The sequence below is a fragment of the Melanotaenia boesemani genome, chromosome 20 (genome assembly GCF_017639745.1).
Source record: "Melanotaenia boesemani isolate fMelBoe1 chromosome 20, fMelBoe1.pri, whole genome shotgun sequence".
Taxonomy (NCBI): domain Eukaryota; kingdom Metazoa; phylum Chordata; class Actinopteri; order Atheriniformes; family Melanotaeniidae; genus Melanotaenia; species Melanotaenia boesemani.
Genome location: NC_055701.1, coordinates 15,159,773 through 15,187,114, shown reverse-complemented (window position 1 = coordinate 15,187,114; position 27,342 = coordinate 15,159,773). Strand labels below are relative to the sequence as shown.

General features: G+C 37.4%; 1 protein-coding gene and 1 pseudogene across 1 annotated transcript; both read left to right on the top strand.

Annotated features, from left to right (window-relative positions):
• The first annotated feature begins 250 nt into the window (after positions 1–250).
• On the top strand, positions 251–3,926 carry fhl5 (four and a half LIM domains 5). The gene is made up of 6 exons (XM_041972011.1): positions 251–348; positions 500–680; positions 908–1,082; positions 2,508–2,677; positions 2,834–3,020; positions 3,179–3,926. The coding sequence occupies exons 2-6, from the start codon at positions 519–521 to the stop codon at positions 3,328–3,330; spliced, it is 846 nt and encodes a 281-aa protein (XP_041827945.1). The 5' UTR covers positions 251–348; positions 500–518; the 3' UTR covers positions 3,331–3,926.
• A 123-nt stretch (positions 3,927–4,049) lies between these two features.
• LOC121631596 lies at positions 4,050–11,824 on the top strand (annotated as a pseudogene).
• Positions 11,825–27,342: the final 15,518 nt, after the last annotated feature.

The following is a 27,342-nucleotide window of genomic DNA, read 5'->3' as shown; positions in this document are numbered from 1 at the left end:
TTGAACACTGACATTGTCCTATTGAGGGCTGCCATTTTTCCCAACAATCTGCTTTCACTTTAATATTCTTTTTTTCTTTGCATTTTTTTAGGTTTAAAAACAATTTTTGAACCAGTTTAAATACTTAATGATGTGTGCCCAATGAGCTCCCTAAAAGGTGCAGAATGAAGCAGTGGAGTATGTCCATTCTCTCCAGAGATTACCACTAATAAGAGGGCCCATATTTATAGAAGAGCCCCTCAGTGGATGCCCCATAATCCTGCCTGGCCCCTTTTCATCCTTCTGTCTGAGCCACTCACACTCTGCTGTCTGTGACTCCATTCTCATTCTTGCCCCTCATCAGCTGAGGTAAAACTTTCATTAATTCAGTTTTTTATATTACTTTCTTGCTTAATGTAAGGGGATGAAACTACCCATAATATTTCAGTGGTTTTCCTTTTTTTCTATTTCTCTTATTATTCTTTATTGCACATTTGCTCTTACTGCTCTTGACCTACAGATAAGAAAAGCATTCAGCTATGTCCTCCAGTGAACGTTTTGACTGCCATTACTGCAAAGACTCTTTGTTGGGGAAGAAGTATATAATGAAAGAGGACACACAGTACTGTATAAAATGTTATGAGAACCTGTTTGCCAACTGCTGTGAGGGGTGCTCATCACCTATTGGCTGTAACTGCAAGGTAAGGAACCATAGTGATGCCTTGGGTGTGATGCCTTGTCCATCAGGAATGTGTGGCAATGCTTAGAGTAACATTGACTGCAAATAATTCCTTCTGGTTTAAGTCTGTTGTGGTCTATAGTCCAAATCAGTATTGACAAATTTACTTTTAGCTCTGCTCTTAAGTATTTGAACTCATGCTGATGCTTAATCAATTAATGTTTTAAATGCTATGGTAAATATTTGCAGGACCTTTCCTATAAGGATCGTCATTGGCACGAGCAGTGCTTCCAGTGTGCAAAGTGCAGCCGCTCACTTGTAGACAAGGCCTTTGCTGCCAAAGAGGATTTACTGCTCTGCACTGAGTGCTATGCACAGGATTACTCCTCCAAGTGCTGTACCTGCAAGAAAACCATCATGCCAGGTACATGCAGGGATTCATCTGGCTGTACAATACTTAAAATCTATACCAGAATATGTTGTCACATTTACTTTAATAACACATGCCAAACATGAAATGCTATACTGTTTAAGCAAACTTTCTGTTAGACTGAAAGTAATAATCAATCTTGAAAACAGCTGAGAAACAATCCCAACAAAAGGCCAATTAAAAGCTATTTCTATTTGTTTCTTAGGCTACTGTTTCCAAGGTGCAGAATAAGCTTTTAAACAGCACATATGTTTATTTATAGGTTCATAATTTCATTTGTGGAATCAATGAAAATATGTTTCAATGTTTGCAGGGTAAAAAAAATACTCTTTATGATTACTGCATCATCTCTTGTCACATCATTTCTTTTTAGTTTTTAGTTTCCTCCTGTCTCCTGTCCCAAAGTCCCCTGATGAGTTATAAATGACAGAAAGCAATGATTTCTCAGAAACAGCCTTGAAGAGTTGTTAATGTGTGGTTTTTGCAATAGGTTTTGAATCTATTCATTCCAGCTGGAGAAACTGAACACAAGTTTCCCAACTAGAGTCTCTGAGAGAAATGTTTTCACAAGCTGCAAATCCTCTCATTATTCTTACAGAAAACTGGTATATTTTAGATCATAGAAAGAAACTCTGAAAATACAACCTCATTGTATTCTTGTCTGCCCAAAGGCAAAGGTGAAAGCTTGTAATATTGCTTACCCATGTGGAATGTGTTATGTTGTCAACAACAGAGACCCTGTTGCAGAAACTCATTCAGTCTTTGAACTAAACACAGTAGCCACAGAGTATTTATCGTGCAAACATGTTGCAAGCTGATGTTTTATACCCAAATAAAAGCCTGATGTCAACAAGATGTTTCAGACACTTCAGACTACCAGTAAGGTAACAACTCAGGAGCAGTGTATGCTGAAGGAGGAAAAACCTTCATCTGATGTTGATTTAGGGCTCTGTATCTTTGCAGACCTTTTACATGCACAAACAAAAACGCTTGGAGAGCACACCCTCCAACAAAACACATACTATATTTTGCTCATTTTGATCAAAATTATTTTTATCATCTAAATCTTGATCTTGAAATTACAATTAGTGATTCCACAATCTTAATAATACTCAAACAGTACCTCTATCTTGACTCTCATACGCTCACTTTATTGGAAAAATGTCATTTAATTTTTGATTTTTAAAACATTAGCTGATCTTATAAGGGTATAACAGGGTCTATTCTTACTTTTGAACATGCACTGAGATATGAACGTGTAAAGTAATTGATTTCTTTTCTGAAATGTACTGTATTTCCAAATTTATCTAGATGCCATCATCTTGTCTCTTCAGGCAAAGAGAGGCTATTTTGGGAGCACTTTTTTTCTGTCATCGGGGTACCATATGCTGACTAAGCTGCTCTTATCTTGTGTGCCAGGTTCCCGCAAAATGGAATACAAGGGGAACAGCTGGCATGAGACCTGTTTCCTGTGCCATCGTTGCCAGCAGCCAATAGGAACCAAGTCCTTTATCCCCAAAGACACTGGCTACTTTTGTGTGCCCTGCTTTGAGAAGCAGTTTGCATATCAGTGCTGTGCCTGTAAAAAGGTAGGCTTACAACAGATAGGCTTAAATGTACTGACCAGAGCAATAAATTCCGCTGACACTGACACTATAATCTCACTCTTAGCAATGCATTTTAAGAGGAATTACATGCCTTTCTTTGCCTTGCATCAAACTTACCTGAACATCTGTAATGGCTAGGCTATCACAACCGGAGGAGTGACATACCAAGACAAGCCTTGGCACCGTGAGTGCTTCCTCTGCATCAGCTGCAGGAAGCAGCTGACTGGCCAACGTTTCACATCCAGAGAAAATTATCCCTACTGCCTGGAGTGTTTCAGCAACCTGTATGCAAAGAAGTGTGTAGGCTGTGCCAAGCCCATTACTAGTGAGTCACCATGTTTCCTTTCACTCTGATGCCACATAGCTCTTTTTTATCTCCCTTATTTTATATCTGTTTGGAAAATGTTAACTCCACAGGATGGAGATAAAGCAAAAACTATTACATTATGTACAAAAACTTGGATTCTTGTGTGTTGTGTGCAGGTCTTGCAGGTGCCAAATATATCTCCTTTGAGGAACGGCAGTGGCACAGTGAGTGTTTCACCTGTATGCAGTGCTCAGTTTCACTAGTGGGACGTGGTTTCCTTACCCAACGCGACAACGTTTTGTGCACTGACTGCGGAAGGGAGAAATGACCATTTAACTGAGTTAACAACTTCACTCAAATCACAACAGCAGCTCATATTCTGGAACCTGCTTACAGTATTTTGGTGTAAAAGTAAAAATATCAGTTCATGAGTTCTCACAAACTGTGATGTTTTCCTTAAATCATCCTATGTCATGTTGCCATTAGTGGTATTGTTGATAAATAATGCTGAAAATAAGTGTTGGTAACAGTCATGTATGGATTTTGCACATTGATACAAATTATAATCATAAAAAGGAAGCAAAACATGATGCATGATTTTGACTTTTTTCAGGAAAATATTGCTTAAATAAAGATTTTTTTAGACCTGCTTTTACTAAGCTTTGCATGTTTTATTGTGTATCAGTGTTGTGATAGTAGATTGTAATTGGTGAATCAAATTTAGTACAATATCCCTACATGGTCATGTTGTAAAATATGCCCCTGCTGTGTTTCTGTTGACTCTCAACCTCATCAAACACAGTTTGAGTAGATTTCAGAAGATTCTTTTTGTTTGTTTGTTTCTTTGTTCATTATGTTTTAAATGTAAAGCACTTGGTGTTACATTTTTTTGTCTGAAAAGTGCTTTATAAATAAAGATTGACTGTAAAAGATTGATTGATTGATTGTAAACATATATAGTGAGCATTTACAAGATCACTTGCTCTGACCAAAACTACTTTATTTAAAACTGCACAGTGGTAGAGTTGCAAGATAGAAATTACCATGATGGCTTCCACCACAAAATGTGAGTCTTCCTCACTAAATATATTGGCGTGATTCTAGTAAAAGATTGTTCCTTGTTGGTGAGGTAGCTGGATAAGTTATGTATGAGTCTTTCCATAGCAGGGTGTTTGCTGTAGAATGCTGTCAGGGTGTAGTCACGTGAAGGTAGAAGAACTACTTTACACTTCATAAACGTGGAGAAATTAAGGAACGTATAACTACAGAGAAGTAGGGTTGTCTAATTGCTTATATTAAATTATAATAATGACGGTCTTAAAATAGTTGCACATATTTTAGAAAAAAAGGGTAGCTTATTTAAATGTTAAGTAATTAGTAATTACATTTATAATATAATGGCAATCATTGGACAATCAAAGTATTAAAGGGGTCTTGGCAACTGTTGGCTGTGGCAGCTCATGGCAACTGCTCCTGCAGGTTGTGATGGGCTGTGGGGATAAAACGTTTATTGCATAAGGTAACAAAGAGATTCATTTACCTAAAACTACAACATAGTTTGAGGAGCTAAGGGAAGTTAAAAACCAAAAAGTAAGCGACAATATGCTTGATAGGCTATAAATTACTATAAATACATTTACATTACAAACACAAGCCTAGACTATGAATAAAATTTCATTATTACTTTCATTATCCTTGCCGTCTAGTTTTACCTGGTGCAGGCTGCTGGCACTCTCTTTCATTCGGTCCACTGGAAAGTTCTGAGGATCTGCCACATCACTGCTGAAGTATATGCAGCAATAAGTTCTGTGCCACCGTTAATGTCTATGGTTATGAGAGTTGTGGCATCATTGTGGCAGCCTGTGGCATCTCCCGGAAGTGACAGACCTTTATTTGAGACAAATTAAATAACCACGTCATATATGCATGGCACAGTACAAAGAGCCAGATCTGCAGGTTAAGAATTAACTGCCCACCTGAATCTCAAGAAGCATTCTTCCAGGACAAAAGAAGACAGATGGTTTGAGAAAGGTGTGAAGGAAGTCATGTTAAACTGGAAAAACCAGCACTGAACAAAAGACGCTTTCAGCTGTCAACTCAGCTATCAGCTTTCCAGTACAATGCAGCTTTGACACCCTTCCCCTTATTCATACATATAACCACGTGATAGACGCTTAAACAACCCACCAAGAGTGAATGTTCTTTTTCCACCAGGTAAAGGTATTCTTTATGTATAATTATATATAAGCTGAAACCTGCCTCCAAACAGCTAGAACTGAAAAGGCCTTTTGAATTAAATAAATGTCTTTTAGAACCAAGAAAAGAAGTCTAGTTGTCTAATTCAAGCTCTTAGGATTTGGATAAGAGCAGCCAAATGTCCCACAGGCCGCTGAGTCCAGATTCCACATGTCTGCCTGTTTCATTTCCAAATAAAAGCTATCACACTTGGGATATGATATTTTGCCAGAAAATAATTTCATCACCCTCATCCCTTAGGCATGTTTGCAATGAAGACAGGGAAAAGCCAACATTCAGCCCTCTAGTGGCCTCAGGAGGTGTTTGTAGCCAGCGTATGTTTCATTAACCCTTTTTTTGAACATTGAAATTGAAATAGACATTACTTTTGAATAGAATAACATAACAGAATAATAAAGGGGTGCCAACAATTGTGTCCATGTCTGTAAGATGTCACTATGATTGTGTGAGCTTGCAACTAATTCAGTCAATCACTCTGGCACCCACTGTTTTTACCCACTGAGTGTCTCTGAAACCAAAAACAAATCTCCCAATAGATGGTGTGTTAGTGTTCACAGAAAGAGCTATTTTCAGCCTCCACCTGGTGCCATTTGAGGAGTAGATCCAAAGACTGGTGGGACATGAGAAGTCAAAGTCATTGTCTGCTTGACTCAGACAAATCAAAGGTAATTTATGGAAACTTTCCAGAATACAAACAATTTCAAATTATGATAAGCAAAGTAGGTTTTCTTCATTTTCTCAGATTTCAGATACAACAAAATTTTTCCACACATGAAAACCAATTTCAGGAAAACCAATAAATAAGAGTAAAACGGATCATTTAAAAGAAATGAAAAACTATTAATCTTGCATATACCTAAAACAATAATTACACACATACACACACACACACACAGAGAGAGAGAGAGAGAGAGAGAGAGAGAGAGAGAGAGAGAGACATCGAATACAGAAAATCCATATTGTTCACACTGACTAAAATGCACCTGGTTATTGCACGTTAGTGGGAAATGTGTTTTTTCATTCAGAGTTCAACATGCTGATGGCTTTGTGATAAAAACTGTCATGGTGCATATTTTGATGATTGTATAATTTTTTCCAGAGTCAAACAGGTGGACAACAAGGTGTCCAGAGTCCTTTAGTTTTTGTAAGCAATGGAAGGTGAGAATATCATCCAGTGAAGGTTTGGTGATCTGTACAGTGTGGCGGGGCTTTTTATTTTTTAATGCCAAAGACAAGGATGCTTTAGATCAGTGATCCCCAACGCTGGTCCCCAAGGTCCACTATCCTGCAGGCATTAGATGTTTCCCTGCTGCAACACACCTGATTCAGATTAAATGGACCTCTGACATGCTCTGCACAAGTCTGCTGTTGAGCCATTAATTTGAGTCAGGTGTGTTGCAGCAGGAAAACATTACGTCTGCAGGACAGTGGGCCTTGAGGACCAGCGTTGAGGATCCCTGCTTTACACAGAATGATAACAGAATGGCACCAAGTACTGACAAGTTTTGTACCACACACATCACTGATCAGGGGTGGAGCTAGAGGACTGGTGCTGACTTCTTCCGTTATCTGATTGGATACCCCTGGGTCAACCTGAGGTTATTGGTTATTGGAGGAGAAGCCAGAAATGTCTTTCTAGGCCTGCATGGATCACATTGGAAAAAAATTGGCTGCAGATTTCTACAGAAGAAATTTTGTTTCTGCAACTGTGCAACTACTAATGTAAGGTCCTTTAAAAACTGCAACGAAAATGGTCCACCAATGCCCACACTGTTATTTTTGTGCATATTATTTTAGCAATCTCTTGGTGTATCCTCAAGTACTTTATATTTCTATAAACTGTACATCTTAAGCTAGCCAGTTATGAAAATCACTGGCCAATAATAACTTATGAAAATGTTAAAATTATGTGATGAATATAAAAAATACACAATCTGAAAATTGTCCACATTTTAGTAAACACACAAAACATAGTGATTCAACATTTCTAAATGTGCAAAAATAAATAAGGATATAAAAAATAAAAATTAATTCTTCATACTACACAAGTTATTGCAACAGTCTATCTCTTTTAGTTTTTGAGATGCACCCCTTTTTAGAAGCAGCGTACAGAGGCATTTTGATTGACTGATCTTATCTACAATACACAGCAAATAAAATATATACATGTCACATATATACATATGCATTTTTCTACTTTGGTGTCATTTGATGGAGTATTTTTAAGTGTGTTATATCCCTAGAATGTAAACAATAGAAAAATAAAAATTATTATGAAAATTTGAAAGTCTAAAAAAAATACAAATTCAGATACAGAACAGACAAAAACATGGAACCAAAACATTTGCAAAAACAGAAAATCATTGAATAGTTAATATATTGAAGCAGACTAATCTTTTTGTACAGAATGCTGTTTCATTTGTGCAAGTACTGTACTAGAAGTTCATTTGTGGAAGTCATCGTGGCTGTTCTCAACCGTTCCCCTCACCTGCTCCACCGAGTAGTTCCTCTGTACCATTCAACCTGTGCCATATGTAAACAAAAAAAGGGAACTCTGTTATCACTTTTCTAACATACACTACACTGTGTGCAGAATTATTAGGCAAATGAGTATTTTGACCATATCAGCCTCTTTATGCATGTTGTTCTACTCCAACCGGTACAGGCTTGAAGCTTACTTCCAATTAAGCATATCAGGTGATGTGCATCTCTGTAATGAGAAGGGGTGTGGTCTAATGACATCAACACCCTATATCAGGTGTGCATAATTATTAGGCAACTTCCATTCCTTTGGCAAAATGGGTCAGAAGAGAGATTTAGCGGACTCTGAAAAGTCAAAAATAGTGAGATGTCTTGCAGAGGGATGCAGCACTCTTAAAATTGCCAAGCTTTTGAGGCGTGATCATCGAACAATCAAGCGTTTCATTCAAAATAGTCAACAGGGTCGCAAGAAGCGTGTTGAAAAAACAAGGCGCAAAATAACTGCCCATGAACTGAGGAAAATCAAGCGTGAAGCTGCCAAGATGCCATTGGCCACCAGTTTTGCCATATTTCAGAGCTGCAACGTCACTGGAGTGCCAAGAAGCACAAGGTGTGCAATACTCAGGGACATGGCCAAGGAAAGGAAGGGTGAAAAACGACCACCACTGAACAAGACACACAAGATAAAACGTCAAGACTGGGCCAAGAAATATCATAAGACTGATTTTTCGAAGGTTTTATGGGCTGATGAAATGAGAGTGAGTCTTGATGGGCCAGATGGATGGGCCCGTGGCTGGATCAGTACAGGCAGAGAGCTCAACTCTGACTCAGACGCCAGCCAGGTGGAGGTGGGATACTGGTATGGGCTGGTATCATCAAAGATGAGCTTGTGGGACCTTTTCGGGTTGAAGATGGAGTCAAGCTCAACTCCCAGTCCTACTGCCAGTTTCTGGAAGACACCTTCTTCAAGCAGTGGTACAGGAAGAAGTCAAGAAAAACATGATTTTCATGCAGGACAATGCTCCATCACACGCACCCAAGTACTCCACTGCGTGGCTGGCCAGAAAAGGTCTAAAAGAAGAAAAAATAATGACATGGCCTCCTTGTTCACCTGATCTTAACCCCATAGAGAACCTGTGGTCCCTCAACAAATGTGAGATCTACAGGGAGGGAAAACAGTACACCTCTCTGAACAGTGTCTGGGAGGCTGTGGTTGCTGCTACACGCAATGTTGATGATGAACAGATCAAGACACTGGCAGAATCTATGGATGGCAGGCTTTTGAGTGTCCTCGCAAAGAAAGGTGGTTATATTGGTCACTGATTTGTTTTTGAATGCCAGAAATGTATATTTGTAAATTTTGAGTTGTTATATTGGTTTCCCTGGTGAAAATAAATAAGTGAAATGGGTATATATTTGGTTTTTGTTAAGTTGCCTAATAATTGTGCACAGTAATAGTCACCTACACACACAGATATCCTCCTAAGATACTAAAACTAAAAAAAGCCCCACTCCAACTTCCAAAAATATTCAGCTTTGATATTTGAGTCTTTTGTGTTCATTGAGAACATAGTAGTTGTTCTATAATAAAATTAATCCTCAAAAATACAACTTGCCTAATAGTTCTGCACACCCTGTAATGTAAACAAAGTTAAAATTGCTTATTTTAAGGCAAAAACAAACAATAAACTATACTAAGTTCGGCAGGAGCTGCAAAAAGCTATTACTTGCTTTGAGGGATTTGTCAATTTTTACCAAGAGGGTTTTAACAAGACCAGCAATCTGTTCATGTAAGTAAAACGTCCACATGGTACACTAAACTCAGAACATAATGAATAGATCTGAATTAAATGAATATTTTCTGACTGATTCTATGTTAAAGTCCAGTTCTGATCAATACTCATCAACCTCTTGACCAGTAATGGTAAGCTGTACCCAGACAAATCAACCGCCTCTACCTTAACATGCCAGCATGTTTTAGTGGGGACTTTCAATCTCATCTGGATCAAGTAAACAACAGCAGAAATCTCCAGGTGATCTGACAGGGAGACAAAAATAGATTTCATCATTACCTTGCCTTCCTGTGAGATTTTCTCAGAGCAGTCAGGACAACTGTGCATGGCTTGATGTGCAGTAAGGAGGTGGACAACGCCCTCCTGAGGCTGTATGTAGAACTGAAGGACACTGAAAATCTGCAGCAACTTATGGTCTTTCCCAATGAGTGCATCCTTGACCACTGTGCTCCTGTTTTGGAGCAACACAACAGTTCAAAATAAAAGATCTTTTCTTACACGGTTATATAGCATAGTTACATTACTATAGAGAAACTGTTTTGAGCAATTCACCATTTTCTTTTTCTAATATTAGATCTTTTTGCGTTAGGATACCTTTATAAAACCCACAGCATGTCAGCTGATTCAAATGAAGTATCATTTAATATTACACATGACTGGATACATGCATTATGTATAAATGTGGTATTGTAGCCTTTTATATTATTTTAGACTTGGGTGAAAATTGCTGATGGCTACCACAAAGATCCCTCCTGCTCTAACATCTCTGTACATTTAGTCAGGACTCTTAGTCAGCTGAAAGACAAAGAGACTGTGTGGGCTTTTCCAGATTGCACTCTGCACATAAGTCCAATCCAATGATTTTTTTGTGTGTGTTATTTTTGTCCATATTTAATCTTCTTAATTCCACCTGCAGAGGGCACAGCTGCATGGTTTAATATGGTTTTTAGATATAAACAAGCTTACACACTCGCATTTATCTATCTATCTATCTATCTATCTATCTATCTATCTATCTATCTATCTATCTATCTATCTATCTACCCATCTACCTAGCTAGGTAGCTATCACACCAAAACATAATAGATGATAATATTCATCAAATTCTTAGTAACATCAATTTTCCAAAATTAAAGCATGAAAATAAAATAACCTTGGATTCACCTCTTTCAGTCGATGAACTCCATGACGCTCTCCATCATATGCCCAACAATAAAGCCCCAGATTCAGATGGTTATCCAGCAGAATTTTATAAAGAATTCTGGACAATGCTGGCATCCACTTTTTACAAAATGATAGTAGAAATAAAGGAAAAACAAAAAATGCCTTCAAATATGAACTTAGCTAATATTACTCTACTATTAAAACCAGGAAAAGACCCCACACTTCCATCCAGTTACTGTCCAGTTTCATAAATAAGCATAGATCTTAAATAAATCAAATAAATCAGCAAAGCTCTCACCAGAAGGATAAAAAGAGTAACCCCTCTAATAATACATTCTGACCTAACAGGCTTTATTAAAGGCAGACATTTGTCTACTAACGTGCAGATTAATTAACATAACAGATTGTTCTACTCTACATAATCTGGACTTTTCAGTTACTTCTTTAGACGTAGAAAAAGCATTTGACAGAGTACACTGGAAACTTTTATTTGCAACATTAAACAAATTTGGGTTTGGGTTATCTCCAGGCTGCAGAGGCCTACTGTTGCAGGGCTGCCCAAGGTCAGGACTCAGAGGTCAGACAGATCCTGTTCCTCACCTTGCTCCAAATTTACTTATCAGCCACAAATGTCACAAGCACTACTTGGATTTACCTAAAATCCATCCCTAGGATTCAGTTTTTGTAGCAGAAAAGGTAATCCAGCTTTTTCCTGAATCCTGGTCTGTTTTACAAGATTCTCGATTTTTAATTGGTTCCCTCCCTCCACCAGAGGCAGATGGTGAGGTCGCAAAAGGCTTTGGTCCAGGCAGAATTTCGAAGACACAAGGTCATTTGGGTTGTCATGACAACAGTTTAAAGGCAAATTTTACAGTTTTCTTTTTTTGCAATGAACATTGTGTATTCTTTCCTCCGTTTTTATGCACCCTGCTGTCTGTTTTTTCTGCCGTGCAGATTTGGAACTCAAAAACAAATTTTAGATTGGACATGGAGCAGAAGTGTGCAAAATGTCAGAGAAATCTTGTGGAGTCACAGTTTGCTTTTAATCCGAGAGGTGAGCTGATGCCCACAAGCTGCATTGCCACTACATTGTACCAGTCTACTGCCTGCACTCTGGAATTGCATTAATTTCTTACTGGATAACTGTCTGCCCACCTTATAATTTCTCTGAATTTAATGAGTCGTCTGTTCCAACTGTGCATGGATTCAATCCACAGTCCTGGGAGCAGACATGTTCTTTAATTAGATAAAAGAAAATACATTGAGTAAATAACTAGTCCCTGAAAGCAAAAGAGCAAGCAGAGCACTTTTTCCAGGGCAACATGTCTGAGCCATATTCTCAAGATTCTGTACACATAGTCATAAAATGAATTGTGGAGGACACTTTGGGAAATATATTCACTGATCAGACAGTGATGTTTTACTTAGAAACCACCTGTGGTCAACGTGATGACCAGAGGGAATTTGACCATCCTTCACCGCTGTATATATCTCTGCCATCGTGGTTTCCACTGTGTATATTTGTCTGCTTAGAGCTGGAAATAGAAAGTCAACAAGTGAGAAGCTGCACGTGAGAGACCGTTTAAATTCTACTCATGCATTAATGTACATTTGTGTCCCTCTGAAATAAAAACAAAATTAAAGGCTTGAAAAAACAACAGAAAAATGAGCCAGGAAGTGTAGTTTTGGTTCATTTATTTCACAAAATGATTTTAACAGGCAACCAAATGATTATATCTCTGCTATATATAAAATATAAAATTAAAGACAGCTATACCAACATATCAACATCTCATATAATCAGGAAGCATAGATAGGAACAACCTTCAGGGTATTCACATGACTGTTGTCAAAATGTTGTAAATAAATATAAATCTATAAGTCAGCAATAAGTCATGTAATACTCATACTCATACTATTTTGTCCATTTTTACCAGAATCTTATCATATTATTAGCTAGACATAGTGCACTGAGAAAAGACAACTAAAAGAGTTGGAGCAGTATTTTAGAGTGCCTTTAAGGTCTTGGCCAGGACTGAGTTCAGTGTAGATGAATAGTTAATTAAAAGTGCACATTTTGGAATACATTAGCCTTTTGTGTTTTCTTTGCCAAGATTTCTTCAGCTTTTTTTTCTCTTAATGAGATCTATAGCAAGTTTTGGAGACTTAGTCTAAAAGTTGCATTTCTTTAATGCATCACAATGTGGGCCCATTTTTAACTATTTTGATTTACACAAGATTCAACTTTTAATGTCTAACCCTTTAGTGATTTAACATCTTGTCAGCCATAAGACCAAAGAAAGAAATCTGTTTATCTTCTGGTTGGTATTACTGTATAGTTTGAATGTAGAGAAAAATACAAAGCATCAACTCCTCTTTTTACTTGTTTTTATGTGACAGAGCACAGTTTGTGGACTCTGTAATTGGCTGATCTTTTGAGATGTGCCCAATGACCAGTGACCAGTGGGTGGGTCATGGGCCAAGATTACATCCACTCCCTCTTTCTCGGATGTCCTGAGGTGACTTTAATGTTGTTTTGAGCAATAGGGATTGTGTATTAACCTTGAAATGTTTCTCTTATATTTGATGTTTGCCAACAACTATGAGTGACCAAAAGGTGAATTTATGTAGAGAAACAAAACAAATAAGCCTCCCTCTTTATAAATTTGGACCTCTTTGAATGCACTATATTATTTTTTTGCATTCAGAGAACTGAAATATTTCTTATATCATGCATCTAAATATGTTTAAGCATCTGAAGATGAACATGTAAATAAGATCAGGTTGTCATATCACATATAAGAGAAATGGTCTGGCATAAACATCGGTAGTTATGGAAGAAAGTATGGTAGGTATCCAGACACTGGTCTCCATTATAAATACACATGTTGCCACAGAGTCAACATCAAGAGGGAAAACAAGAACATTTTCTTCTTGTGCTTTTCTAAATTTAAGAAAAAAAATGTCTGGTGTCTGAATTGTAGGATCTAATTGTGTACATGTTAAGACAGTTTTGTTTTGGACTGAAAATGAATGTCAAAAACATGCTGCAAGTGTTACTTAAAAGTAGTTGAAACAATTTCATCACCTTGTTACTTGAGAACTTAATGTCATTTTTTTGCAAATGAAGTGTTCCTCTAGCAGCACTATAGCACTGAAAACCACCTTATGAAGACCATAAAGAGTCATTTTCATATTACCTTTGAGTGAAAAAACGTCTGTTGCTCATTTAAGCACCAACCTTATAAAAAGAAAATAAAAGCAGGTATGGGGAAAATGAATATACAATGCTTCTCTATGCATCGTGTATCACATTTATAGTCAAAGCCACAAATTACCATATCATGTCCCTTATGACGCATTTTTCAGTCTTAGTGGTTGCAGAGAGACAAGGAGAATCTTAATTTGCAGCCCTTTTGGTAGCAATAATAGTAAGGTAGCAGAAAACCTAAATGATTGAACTTTAATTCCCACTTATCCGGGCAAAACTAATTCTGTAGATATAACTGATCTAGTATGGGAATAAATAGCCAGAGAGGATGATCAAAACAGACCTTTTTTTAACTCCTAAGGCAACACTCTCATTTTCATGGATTGCTACCTCTGGGTTTGGCAGAACGCCACTGGGAGAAATGTGCATGGTGTCCCACTGGAGACATAGAGAGCAGAGACAGTGACCACAGACACCCACCCTGCCCTGCTGCACTGAGACATGGGTTATATACATCCTGCTGTAGGGTACAGAGAGTTGAACCATGCTTTCACTGCTTAAAAGTGTTTTCTTTCCTGGATATTTTGAGGATGGATGATATTTTTCAAGTTAGCTCATAAATGCCACTTTTAAAATAATTATATTTTGTTTATAAATATTAGTTATTTACTCTTAAGAAGATTAATTTACCCAACAAGTAAATTATATAATTATGGTACAAATATGGTTTAAGTGCTTGGGGACTGTAGATAAATTATAAAAGGGAGAAAAAAGGTGTGCTGTTGGAATCAAGGGGAGATGTGGTTTCTTCAGTTTTCTCCTTAAAAAAAGGTTGTGTGATCAGAAGCACTACTTACCAACAAGGCAAACCAGGCAATGCTTGGGGCACTGTGCCAGGAGGGGGCCCCAGAGGTTCGAGCAGCTGTGAATCAAGACAGAGTGGTGACAATGTGAAGAGTTTGCAATGACAGTGGCCAACCAGTGCAGAATTCCCTAAAGGGCCCCACACCCACCTCTATGTCTTGCCATGTGTCCTATGTAGACTAACAACTGAGAGGGGATTATTAAAATGAAGAGAAGTTTATATATATATATATATATATATATATATATATATATATATATATATACAGTAAGTTATTGTGTGTTGTGTGCAAGTAGTATTCATATTTAATTTTCAATGTCCTGTGGGCTTTATGCAGCTGAAAACTGCTTATTTATTTTTGTGCTGTATTAGCTTTAAATGTTATTCTAAAGAGTCATAATGCAGGTTTCACCACACAGATTAATCTTCTGTATAGGAACTGTTTTAAGTCATGTTGCCCTTGTTTAATTTAATGAAAATAGTAAATAATGAAAGTCAGAACAAATTAGGTAAGCCTGTTATGGAACATTCAAAAGTTGCAAACTGAAGAATTTAATGCTGTGACAATGCCTTTAAAAGTTCATTTTAACATGTTATTGTCATATGTATCATAATAAAAGAACAATGATTGCTGGTTAGAGGGACCTATGTGAAATTTTGCCTAGTGCCCCAAGAGACCCTCAGTGTGTGACATAATATAGTTATCATTTAATTACTTTCCAATCATTTTCCATGTTTTCAATCCTTTTTTATTTACACTCACAGTTTATCTACTGTTTTCCCACTAACCTAGAACATCTTTCAACTTAAGTTTTGACTAATATTAGTGTCATAGAAATATTAATTTACACACCCTGCTGATGCATAGCAATATTGTAATTCATAAAAAAGTTGCTCTTCAGTCAATCTTGCAAACAGAAATCCAATATTTCCTTAAAGCTCTCTTTCTGGTCCAGTTAAAGTAAAGGGTTCTTCCTTTTACCAAAGGGAAACAAACATTTCAGAGGGTAGAAGCAAGAAGTGCAGCATGAAAAATATTTAGTTTTCTCTACCTTCCCACCCCAATCAGTATCAAACTGTCTATTTGCATACTGTTCTGGACTTAAACGTAGTGTTTTTAAGCAATAAGACATTTTACAGCTCTTTACAATAAGTACATTTTTAACAAGCACCAAGTCACAATGGACGAATCGTGGTCATCACTTTGTTGTTTCTTTAGTGTTTTTTTTTTGTTGTTTGTTTGTTTTTCTTTTTAGATCCTTGGGTTTACTTTAGGACCTTAATATTAAAAGGTCAGTCATGTGATAAACTTCATTTCCCCATCAACTGATTTCATGTGTCAGAGAAAGAAGTTCCTCAAGTAAGGTGTAGGAGATGAATACGTTCCCACAAACATGGCCTCTTTTCCATGCAAAAGGAATATAATTAAAGCTCTGTGAGCTGGGTGTCCGGGTGCACTACACCACTGGGGAGCTCTATCTGTGAGACTGCCTCATGTGGTGTTTGACATCACTGATTACAGAGCATGTGCCACTTTAAGTTACTGTTACTGTACCCTGGGAAAGTCAAAAGTAAGATGATGCATAATTAGACATTTAGCACCAATCCGCCCCACAGATGAACACACCCTTTACCACAACAGATAGGCTGAAGAGTTAAAAATGTCCCAACGCCCACCAAAAGCTAGAGCCTGAAACACTCTTCCTCTGCTATCAAACACTGAACTTACTGTAATCTACACAATAAAGCCCAAGGGGACATGAAATCCAGAAATTTTCCTAAAAAAAACTCATTCATACAGTGATGGCACAGTACCAATCTGCAAAAGTCGTCCATGAATTCTCTTAAGACTCCACTAGGAACACAGATAAACCATAGATACATGGTGCTTACACAGGATTATAGCATTATATAGACAAGACTATGATATAACAGCACACTATTAGACTATGCTAATTTTTTTATTCAAAAAGAGTAAGATGCTTGGTTTTTTCTAATTCGATTACAGCAGAAAACAGGACCCTTCAGGCACAACATTTAACAGCCGTTACTTACAAATGGTTTGAGTTAGAAATTGAAAATGTTTTGTTTGGGCTTATTTCTATTAATGTTTCAGTAATATCACATGAACGCTGACCACAAATAACACAAAATAGCTTACACTCAAAACTACTGTATATACATTACTAAACTTCCAGGTATTTTATATACAACTTTCATACAACTGTCTGATATTCTCAGTTATATATATATATATATATATATATATATATATATATGTGTGTGTGTTTGTGTATATATATATATATATATATATATATATATATATATATATATATATATGTGTGTGTGTATATATATATATATATATATGAGGTTTAAATTATGTGCGAATGATTGTACTTTTATTTATATTTTACACATAGTTCCATTTGTTTTTGAAGATTTGGGAGAAGTAGAAATAGAAACTGTGAGTTGAATATTTTTGTGCAAATTGTTACTTTTTGTTTTCTTGCTTCAAGTCAATTTTGCAGACAAAACCTTCATTTAAGTAAGTTTAGAATATAAAACATTTGATATGTTTAATGGAGTGTTCTTTGTACCACAGAGGTAATTTGGTACTTAAGTATAAGACTTTCACTGCTCATTAGTCTGACCTGTCACAAAGATACTAGCTTTATCTATGATGGATTATTTGCTGACTGATGTGTTCACTAAACTTTCAGCATGTGTTTAAACCCTGTGAGTCCAGATATAGCAGTAAATCAAAGAGCAGTCTTCATTGTGGTGACAGCCCACTGGATCACAGCATCCTAAATAAAGCTCTTTAGCTTTCCATTGTCTAAACACCAGAAACCACTCTGAGCTCTATAACATAACCCCATGTATACTAAACATGTTGCTTAACGAAGCAGCAAAACCATGGCAACAGCCACTATTATATGTGTGAGTAAACCAGAGTAGGCATGTTCTAAAGCCCATAAAACCTGGGGAAGTACATTTGAACACAGTGTTCAAATCCAGAGACAAAAAATAACAAATATCTCTCCATGTAATGAAACTCTGGTTAACTAAAATATACATACATAAATTTAATATTGTTTGGCTTGAAAATACCCTGTTGAAGCTGAAAGACTGAGGTTCTGACACAATTATGTTGCTTATTCTTAGAAAGAGTGCAACACTAGTTGTGTTTTACAGAGTGAAATTTGTAGTGTTTGGATGTTGTGCACAGATTATGTTAACCAGATTGAATTAAATACTTAAATCATTGATTTTCTGTGATAAATGTGACTTGAAAAAGATTTTTCAACATTTCAACTAAGATGTGCTTTGAAAATGTGTTTGTGTGAACTTCTGTGAAACTGCAAATATCAGTCTCATTTCTTTATCCCCAGGCTTAGAGTTTATAGGAGTATTTTATCTTGGAGCAGAAAGCCCAGAATATCCTAGAACTGGTTCTGCTGTAACCTGTGTTGGCATATGACGTAAATCTTGTTCAGACTTAGAGACTTGTGAGACTGGCCATTTAACGCTAAAAGAAAAGAAAAAAAAAACACTCCCTAGCTTTTAATGTCAGGTTTTGGCACATTTCCGACCTCTAATTTGAAGAGGGTGTTTCAAAGTCATGAAACCTGATGGAGATAATAGTAGGTAAAAGTATAGCTTTCAGAAGCTGCATGTGTATAGGCGTGGAATATAATTAGTTTAATTTCAATGAGGCAAACCACTTATCTGTGAGATATAGCGAGGATCAAACTTAACACAGAGGTGTTCACACTGCATGAGAAAAGTAAAAGTGCAGGGCTTTAGAATGAGCATCTAAAGATTAAACTCATCTCAGGTGGATTTCTAATCTCTTATTTCACAAAGAAACATAAAAAAACACAGTAAATGCAATTTACAATAGTGTGGCAATAGAGTAAACAATGACTGAGCTCTGTTGTAAGAAATCAAATGCAATGTAATACCGGATCGCAGACAGAAAACCATTACTTCAACTTGGGTGCTCTTCCTGCATCCTCCAGGTTAGCAGAAAGCAGAGATAAACCCACATCTGACTCATGCAAAACTGCAGTTCTACTCAGTTCTACTGAATATCTCAGTGTCTTCTAGCTAACTGTTTTGTGTTTGGATTTCTCTCTGCTTTTATGGATAATGGAGAAAAGAAAGCTGTAACCCTGCCCAAAGTGTCCAGTGGTAAAGTTGCTCTGGAACTACTAGAAATACTAGATTCTTTAAAGGAACAAATAAATGATCCCAGGAAGAAACAGGTGGTTTAAAAGAATCCCTGCTGCAAACAGGGTGGTTACAGCATAGTCCAGGGCTGGTTTGGTGCACTAAATTAGATCCTCGCAGCTGCACAGTTTGTTAACAAAGAGTTTGATCAAATGTTCTGACCTTTTATTAGACAGCCACTTGAGAAAGTGGCCATTTAAATGCTCCTACAAGAGTTTCCAGACACAGTCCACCTGTCTGTCTGGGATATGATGGGATTCAAGCAGCAAGAACCACAGTTTTATCCAACCACATGCTGTTGCAATTTCACCAGAAAGTAAGTAGACCAAAGTCAATACTGCAGCAGTATTAAGACTGTAATTCTCTCTTCCTTTACCACTGGACCTCAAACGTCCACATTTGGGGATTTTGTTTGAAATATAGACCCGTAAATAGATGAGGAAAATACCAACTGGAAAGTCTTTAAAGTTTTACATGTCTCATCCAATCTAGTTAGCAGTCCACCTTGTGCTATCCAAAACTGTCCAGCTCCAGAAGAAGACATACATGGTTTTTAGATGTGCCTTGCAAATCCTTTAAACTTGGAAAACATTATTTATAGTGGCTGCAGCATCTAAGAGAGAAAAAAAGGAGATTTGCTACAGGAATTATAGAAGAGATTAACAGAGGCTCTTTGTTGGGAAAGAAGGTCAGAGACCCAAAATAGTCATTGGGCCTGTCCTAGAAAGATATTCCAGCAAGCTGTCATTGTAGTTAAACCTGCACATGCTGCAACTGAGGGAGAGAGTACTGGGAAGTGACATTATAATTATTACGTTAAGAGGAAGGGAAAGTTTTACATGTGGATCAGGCCAGTTAACAGGTCTACAGTCGCGGTCACTTAAGACAGCTGCAGTGTGCCGAAATTACAGAGCACAATGACTCACACTCTTTTTGTGTTTAAGACCTCTTGGCTGGGACGAGCCCTCCCAGTTAAAAAAAAAAAAAAAGAAGGTTCTCCACAGCAAAACTGTTGGCTCATCAAAATAACAAACTCTTTGTCCTGGTTTGCAACATCAGCCCCGCGGACCACCTGGAAGCAGTCATTATTCTGTCATTTGTTGATCAGCTTTGAGAGTGAACCGAACACTTAAGGCCATTCTGGTCTATTTTTGAAGTTATATGAAAAAAGTAGTAATATAGTTTTTTATCACTGAAGTTACATTTCCATTCCTTGTCTTTGATGCCTGTGAAACACCTGAACTTTCGTCGTTTCACCAAAAATATAAAATAAAAACTTTACAAACAAGTGCATGGAAATTTGATAAATGAGAAAATTCCACATGTTAATACATCCTGAACTTCAAAGTAACCTGCTCAGAACCGGGGTTTTAACAGCTCATTTCATATAAATGGAGGCCGATTAGTTCCTTTAAACCTGTGCTTCAAATAATTGCTTGTAATTTCACAACATCATTCAGGATCACAAATAGTCACAGTTCAGTTACTGTGTCTCCAATGTTTCCACGGAAATGCCCACCAAGCACAACACAGACAATTTTAGCCTATGTGCTTTTTTGCATTTCTGATTTGTTTTGTCTGCATGTCAGTGACAGTCTCAGACCTGTGGTTAGACAGGTTTAATACTCTATGGTTTCCCTTGTGTAAGGTGATCAAAACTGACACAGAAGACAAGAAATACCATGAATTACATTGTGTCAAACAGCTTCCCATGTCCACAATCAAAGGCCACAGGAGACAAACTCACATAACACAAATGTTGTTGCACTCAGTATGTACCTCTGGCAAGTCTCCTCGAAATATTCAGCAAATATGAAGTTGGGCGCTGTAAACTCCTTAAACAAATACAATGGGACGCCAGCTACCAACAAACAAACCATATGGCATGAAACTCCAGTTTGTGTGTTCTCCTTTTGATTTATTCTTGGATGTTTCTGTGTCTGTGGATTACCAGTAACAAACTCCAAAACATCTGCAGCAAGCCACTCGTCTGAATGGTTTCAAAACAGCAAGCCAGCTGAAAGCTTGGATGCTGGTTTTATGGCAAGATTTGAGATTTTTTTGGTCACATCTGAATTTAATTGACAGACTGATGGCATATTTGCCATTTTTATAATACTTTCATTTTGTTCTTTGTATGTTTTGCTCATTATTGGTTTTACTGATGTCTAAATGACAATTTTTAATGAAGTGGTTTAAATTTGTTTCCCCATTTACAAACAGAGAGACTGGCGCAGCAAACATTCAGCAACTAAAGGCACGCAGGGCATCAAGAGGGGATAATTTTCCTGAAATTAGGTTTTTTAAAAGAGTAGCTGTAGCTTAGAAGTTAAAAACAGAAACAAATTTGTGGACATTATGCTGAAATCTATGCTGTAAGTCACTTTGGATTAAAGTGCCTGCTAAATAAAGGTAATGTCTTGCTTTACATTCTTGAGCAGGTGGAAGCACACGCTGCCAATTTCTGCTCCTTCTGACTACTTTTTCATTCGCATGTTAATATGCTCTGTTCTCAAGAAATGAACGAAGGGTTCTACATGTTATCTACCATTTGCATTTGCAATTAACTAAACAATATTGCTTTCACATTTGACCAAGAGGGAAAAGTGACAACACAAGTGACAGAAAGTGAGTGACCTGTAGTATGAACACAAACCTTGATTTCTTACAAGAGAAATCCTCTTTTTTTAGTTTTTACTCTTTGCCAATTTGTCATTTCCCCTCAAGAAAAAAACCCACCACAAACTAACCAAACAGGAAATTCAAATTTAGAAATGTATATATTATTACTAGTACTGTGTTATTAGTAAAAAGCAGACAGGATGATACTGTTTATGTATATTATATAATAGGGAATGATTTGCATTTAGTGACAGTTGGAGCTTCTGTTCCAGACTGTCGTCAGAGACCCAACCCACACAGTGTCCATCAGCCACTAAAATAAACCCTTAAACCACACCGGATCGAGCCTTGGCCCCAGCATTGTTTAGGACACTGCACGTTAAACTCCATCTTGCTTCCTGTGGTCATGTCTTTATATACAAACGTTACATATGTGATATGTGAATTTTGTGGGTCTTAACTTAAAGTTTAAGTCCAACACTTATTTTGAGACAGACCAAACACAGTGTTCAGAAACAACACTCGTCCTGTCTCTCCACAAGTCATTATGGTGCAGTGCTAACTATGCTCTCAAGCAAGTGAGGTGACATTGTGTTGTGTCAACATTGTTTGTTGGCTGTTACTTTTTTATTTCGTACACAGAAAATGTTGTTCCTTCACACACATTCCAACGCAGTATGAGCTCAAGTCAACTATAATTATGAACAGACATGTGGTGTATAAATTCACCTCTGTCTCCTTTGTCTTTCGTAGTGTTTTTTTTGTTTTGTTTTGTTTTTTTTGTTTTTTTTTCTTCGTTTGTTTTTGTTTTTTGGGGGGATTGTTGTTTTGGGGGGGGGGGGGTTGTAAATTTTGACTGCAAACTGGCTGATGCTGCCTGATGCAGACAGGGAAACCTAACATTTTCTCAGGATTGATGTGGAGGATTTGTCATTATCCTTAAATACAGGACTCTGCCACCTATGCTTAAGTGTCAAAAATACCATTAAAGTGGTTTTATTTTGCTTTGAAATCTTTAAACGATCCCACAATGAGCAGATAGATCAAACAGTCTGTCTACTGTTTGATGTTTTGGGGTTTTTCTTGGAGTTTTATTTTTTGCAACAGTGCAAAATGAACCAAATAACCAAGGAAAACTAGGAATATTAAACAAATCTTCACCAAATATTAATGCAAGATTAGAAAAAAATCTATTTCTGACTTTCCCTTTTTACTTTTGTGGGACACTGTGTGCACATATAGCACTGTATCACCTGTCTGGCTGTATACTTCTCATTATGTTCATTTCTGGCTGCTGCAGCTCTGAAAGTTTAGATTTTCTCTAAAGCAAGACAGCAAGTTGCCTCCAACCAACAGCTGAGTCAGAGTTTTTCCAAAAATAATCATACATCAGTCTATGAGAGCATAGTCAAGTAAGATAAAGTAGTACTTTATTTGGTCGACTGGCAATAAGCAAATGCAAACTTTCAGAAATGTGCAGCAGCTTCAACAGACCGACTGGTGATAGCATCAGAGGTTAGTTATAGCACATTTTCCAGCCATTTCCAGCTTATCAGTTTAATTGCATATAACAAAATAAATGTGTGTACACACAATAAAGAAAAGAAAACACTCAAGTAAAAGAAAAATGTTCAGGTCAGCATATCAGCTACATGCATCCACACTGGGGAGCTCCTGCCATCCTGCCATTACTCTAACTCTTCTATTTCCATTTGGGTCCATAGTTGCTTTCAGGACCTTGTAATTTCCCCCAAAAAAGTCACTCACAAGGGCCCCCGTCAAGTCTGCCATTCATAAAGTTTAAAGTAGTTCTTAGTGGTCCATGGAGTTTATTGAAACATGAAATTTGTATCCAAGCAGTGATGGTGTATCTTTAGCCCTTGCTTAGGTCACGTGCTCGGTTGGGTCTCTACATCAACCACCAATTATGTTGTTCTCTTGGGTGTGGGCTGAGCCTTGGTCAGCATGGCAAAGAAACCAGAAACATCAATTCTTGGGCAGCAGAGTGAACAAAAACAGACAAAATGCGAAAACCTTCCTTCCAAACACTGTTATCATTGTAGAGTACAAACGCAAACATTATCTGCATTGCCAGTAACACTGTCCAAAAGTACTTTCTGGGGAATTTAGAGGAATACATGGGCTGTTGTTAGCAGCGAATGAAGGCCTGAACATCAGGCAGGATGTCAGAGTGCCAGCTGGAGAAGGGAAGGATGAATAAAAACTTTGCCTTGTCATGGCTTCCCATGCTTGTCATTTTTATTCTTTTCCATGTATTTCTGTAGTGAAGCTAAAGCAGTGGCTCCCAACCTGGCGTCCGGGATCCCCACCCGGATCCAGTGGGGGTGGGAGCACAGGGGGTCAACATTTGATGTCAACATTTTAAAAAGTCCCTAATTTAAGAAAAAATAAATAAATAAGATTATATGTTATCTATATGTTGTCTCAGCCCAAATACATTATTTATAGTGAGAATCTCAGTTTTGAAAGCATAAAACCAAGCATGGTTTCAGCACGGGTAGAGCAGGGGGTCCATGGCTTTTTTAGTATTTGCATTAAGGGGGTCCCTAAGGAAAATAGGTTGGGAACCATTGATCTAAAGGACTGAGTTACACTCCTAAGAAAGATCTTTCGCATTGGTTATGGTGACAAGCTGTCTGTGAAAGTTACACATCTAATGTTACTCAAAAAGTAGCAGTAGTATTAGTTTTTGCATTAAAGCATTAGCATCATAATATTTTTGCATTAATGTGAATATACAACGTAAATTATCAGATAAAGCAGTTAAATACAACCCTGATTCCAAAATAGTTTAACTGTGTAAAATATAAATAAAAACAGAATTTAATTATACAATATGTCTAACGCAGGATTCTAGCTGCTCAAAAGTTCTGTGCCTTTGTGACTGGATTCTTCATGCCATGAGGAAATGTTTTCTGTCGGTAAAAGGTCTGGACTGCAGGCAGGCCAGATGAACACCTGGACCCTTCTCCTTGCAAAGTCATGATGGATGCAGCATGTGATTTCACATTGTCTTGCTGAAATATGCAAGGCCTTCCCTGAAAGAGACGTCTGGGTGGGAACAGATGTTGCTCTAAAACGTCTATGTTCTTCTCTGCATTGATAGTATCTTCACAAATGTGGACATTTCCCACTCCATATGCAGCTGTCTGTTAATAACAAGCTGGATAGTCACTTTCTTTCTTAGCCTGCAGGACATCGTGTCCAACATTTCCAAAAAGTAATGCAAATTTTGATTCATCGGACCACAGTAAAGTTTTCCACTTAGTCTTAAACTATTTTAAGTTAACTTTGGCCCAGAGAAGCTAGCAACATTTCTGGATTGTGTTTCCATATGACTTGTTTTTGCATGACAGAGCTTGTAGATCATACAGTCAAAATCTGTGCTGACAGACAGTAAATTCTGGAAGTGTCTCTGAGCCCATGGAGTGATTTTTCTGACTAAGGGCCTGAAGATCACAAACATCCAGTTTTTAACATTTGATATGTTGCATGGGGAATTATGATATTTGCAAATGATTGCATTCTGTTTTTGCATACATTTTGCACAGGGTCCCTTTTTTTAACTGGGGCTGTAAGTAGTACAGTATTTCTCTCACCCTACAGAGAAACCACTAGAAACAGGGATTGTCACACAACCCGCGCATAAATTAAACTGTGAAATCTAAACGCAGAAGGCTCGCCATCCTTTGTTTGCACTCAATGACTTTGGGTGTGTTTGTAATTAACCACATACTCACTTTAGTAAATTCAGTAATAAACATTTAATGTCATATGTCAAGTGTATGAAGTGTCATTAAAACTGAAAGCATGTGTGTGTTTTACAGTGAGGCGCTCGTGACAATATAAGAGCAAAGCAACGTCACTGGCTTCAGTTTAAGGCTGTTAACCTAATTTCTAATGGTTATTACAATGAAGCTTGCCAACCACATCAAGCTGTGGTGGTGCTTTAATAAGCAGAGCAGAGAGTGCTCTGCCATGGACTTTCACAGCCTTCAATTCAGACCTTTCTGCACATGGACACAGTCTTTCTCAAATAAGCGCAGTGGCGTGTTTCGAAAATACAAAATATGCTGTGATGTTATAAACAACATCCAAATTACACTGTTAATTTAAGTCTTCCTCAGGCCAAAGTATACTCTGCTTCCAAGACTCAACATGAATGTTTCTGTCTTCTGTGTTCACAGAGTGGCATGCAGATGCAGGCTGCTGTTTTTTCTGCATAAAGAGATGAATCATTGTTCTCAGAATATCTAACTAAAAACAGAGAACCTCTTTTCAGTGGTTTATTCATATTTAAAAAACATAGATAAGCTGAAATTATCTGAACCTATAACCAAATAAAATACAACCTCCACCCTCTTGCTCTGTCATTTCATGTCAATATGATTAAAGCTGTTAAGGCTGGGCCTCTTCTTTGGATAAAAGCATAAAAATGTATTAAAATAATACTGCATAAGTAAAAATGATAAAAACTGTTGAACTTTTGTCCTGCATCATCAGCAGTTTAGCCAGAACTGAAAAGCTGCTGAATTTTTTTAATTTTCCACAGATGATAAAGCAAAACCAAGCATGCATAATCAAAGTGAAAAATATGGCTTATACTGTTAACATTGACTTCACATGTCATGTTATGAGGCATATGTTGCACATGCAACTTTTCTGGATACTTTTCCTCCCATTTTGGTTATGAACAGAATTTCAAACATTTGACAACTAAGATCACAGATTGCCTTGTTTTTTATTTGACAGGAAGAGTGAACTTAAACAAAGCTTGTGAAATATGATTAAGTGTTTTAATCCAGGAAAGGTAGCACTTTGGAAAATTGCAGATAATTTGGTCTAATTTCCGAGGTTGGGGGGGGGGGGGGGTCAAATGAGCCATGTTGTAGAATCTTTAATTAAACTTGTGGTGAAAGATGCCTGTCACAGTCACGTGTGGTATAGACGCCCCATATAGAAACCTGGTGGAGCTTTCAGTCATGCAAATTATCATTTCTGCAAATATACACATTGCTAACATGATATATGTACATTTAAAGAACACAGGAACACCATTTATCATAAATGGATACGTGGTCAGAAAGATTTTGGGATGGGACATGAACTTCCCTACACATCGTTTATGGCAGCTTGTGTGTTTTAGAACATGTGATTATTTGGGTGTATGCATTTCCTATGTGGCTGAAGAGAAATTGAGAAATTACAGTTGGAAGAACTCAGAGTAAGCAAGGCAAAGTGGAGGGTGAGGGAGGATAACACTAGAGGAGAGAGCTGACTGAGGAAATACAACATCATGACAACCAACAGCTTTAATTCTAGGTATAGGCCTTAAACCTCTGATGATGTATATGCGCCGAGGGGGCCAAAAATAACTGATGACCACAGGGGTACAACCGCTTCTCTACAGCAGCAGCAGAACCTAACTTCATGTCATGTTGAACATCTGTAAAAACCTGCCCTCTGGTGTTTAAATTTGAGTATTGCATGTCAGAAGTGCAACACTGGATTGCACTCAAAAAGGCTGCAAAGAAACTAATCTAAATGTCTTCCCCAGTGCCTCTTTATATAGCTTTATTAGCTATTTTGAGGTTGAAGCACTTAATTATGCAGGTTAAGAAAAACTGTTTACCCTGAAATAGAGTGAAATCAAATCCACTTTGTCACCAACAAGCCACAATTTCTGTC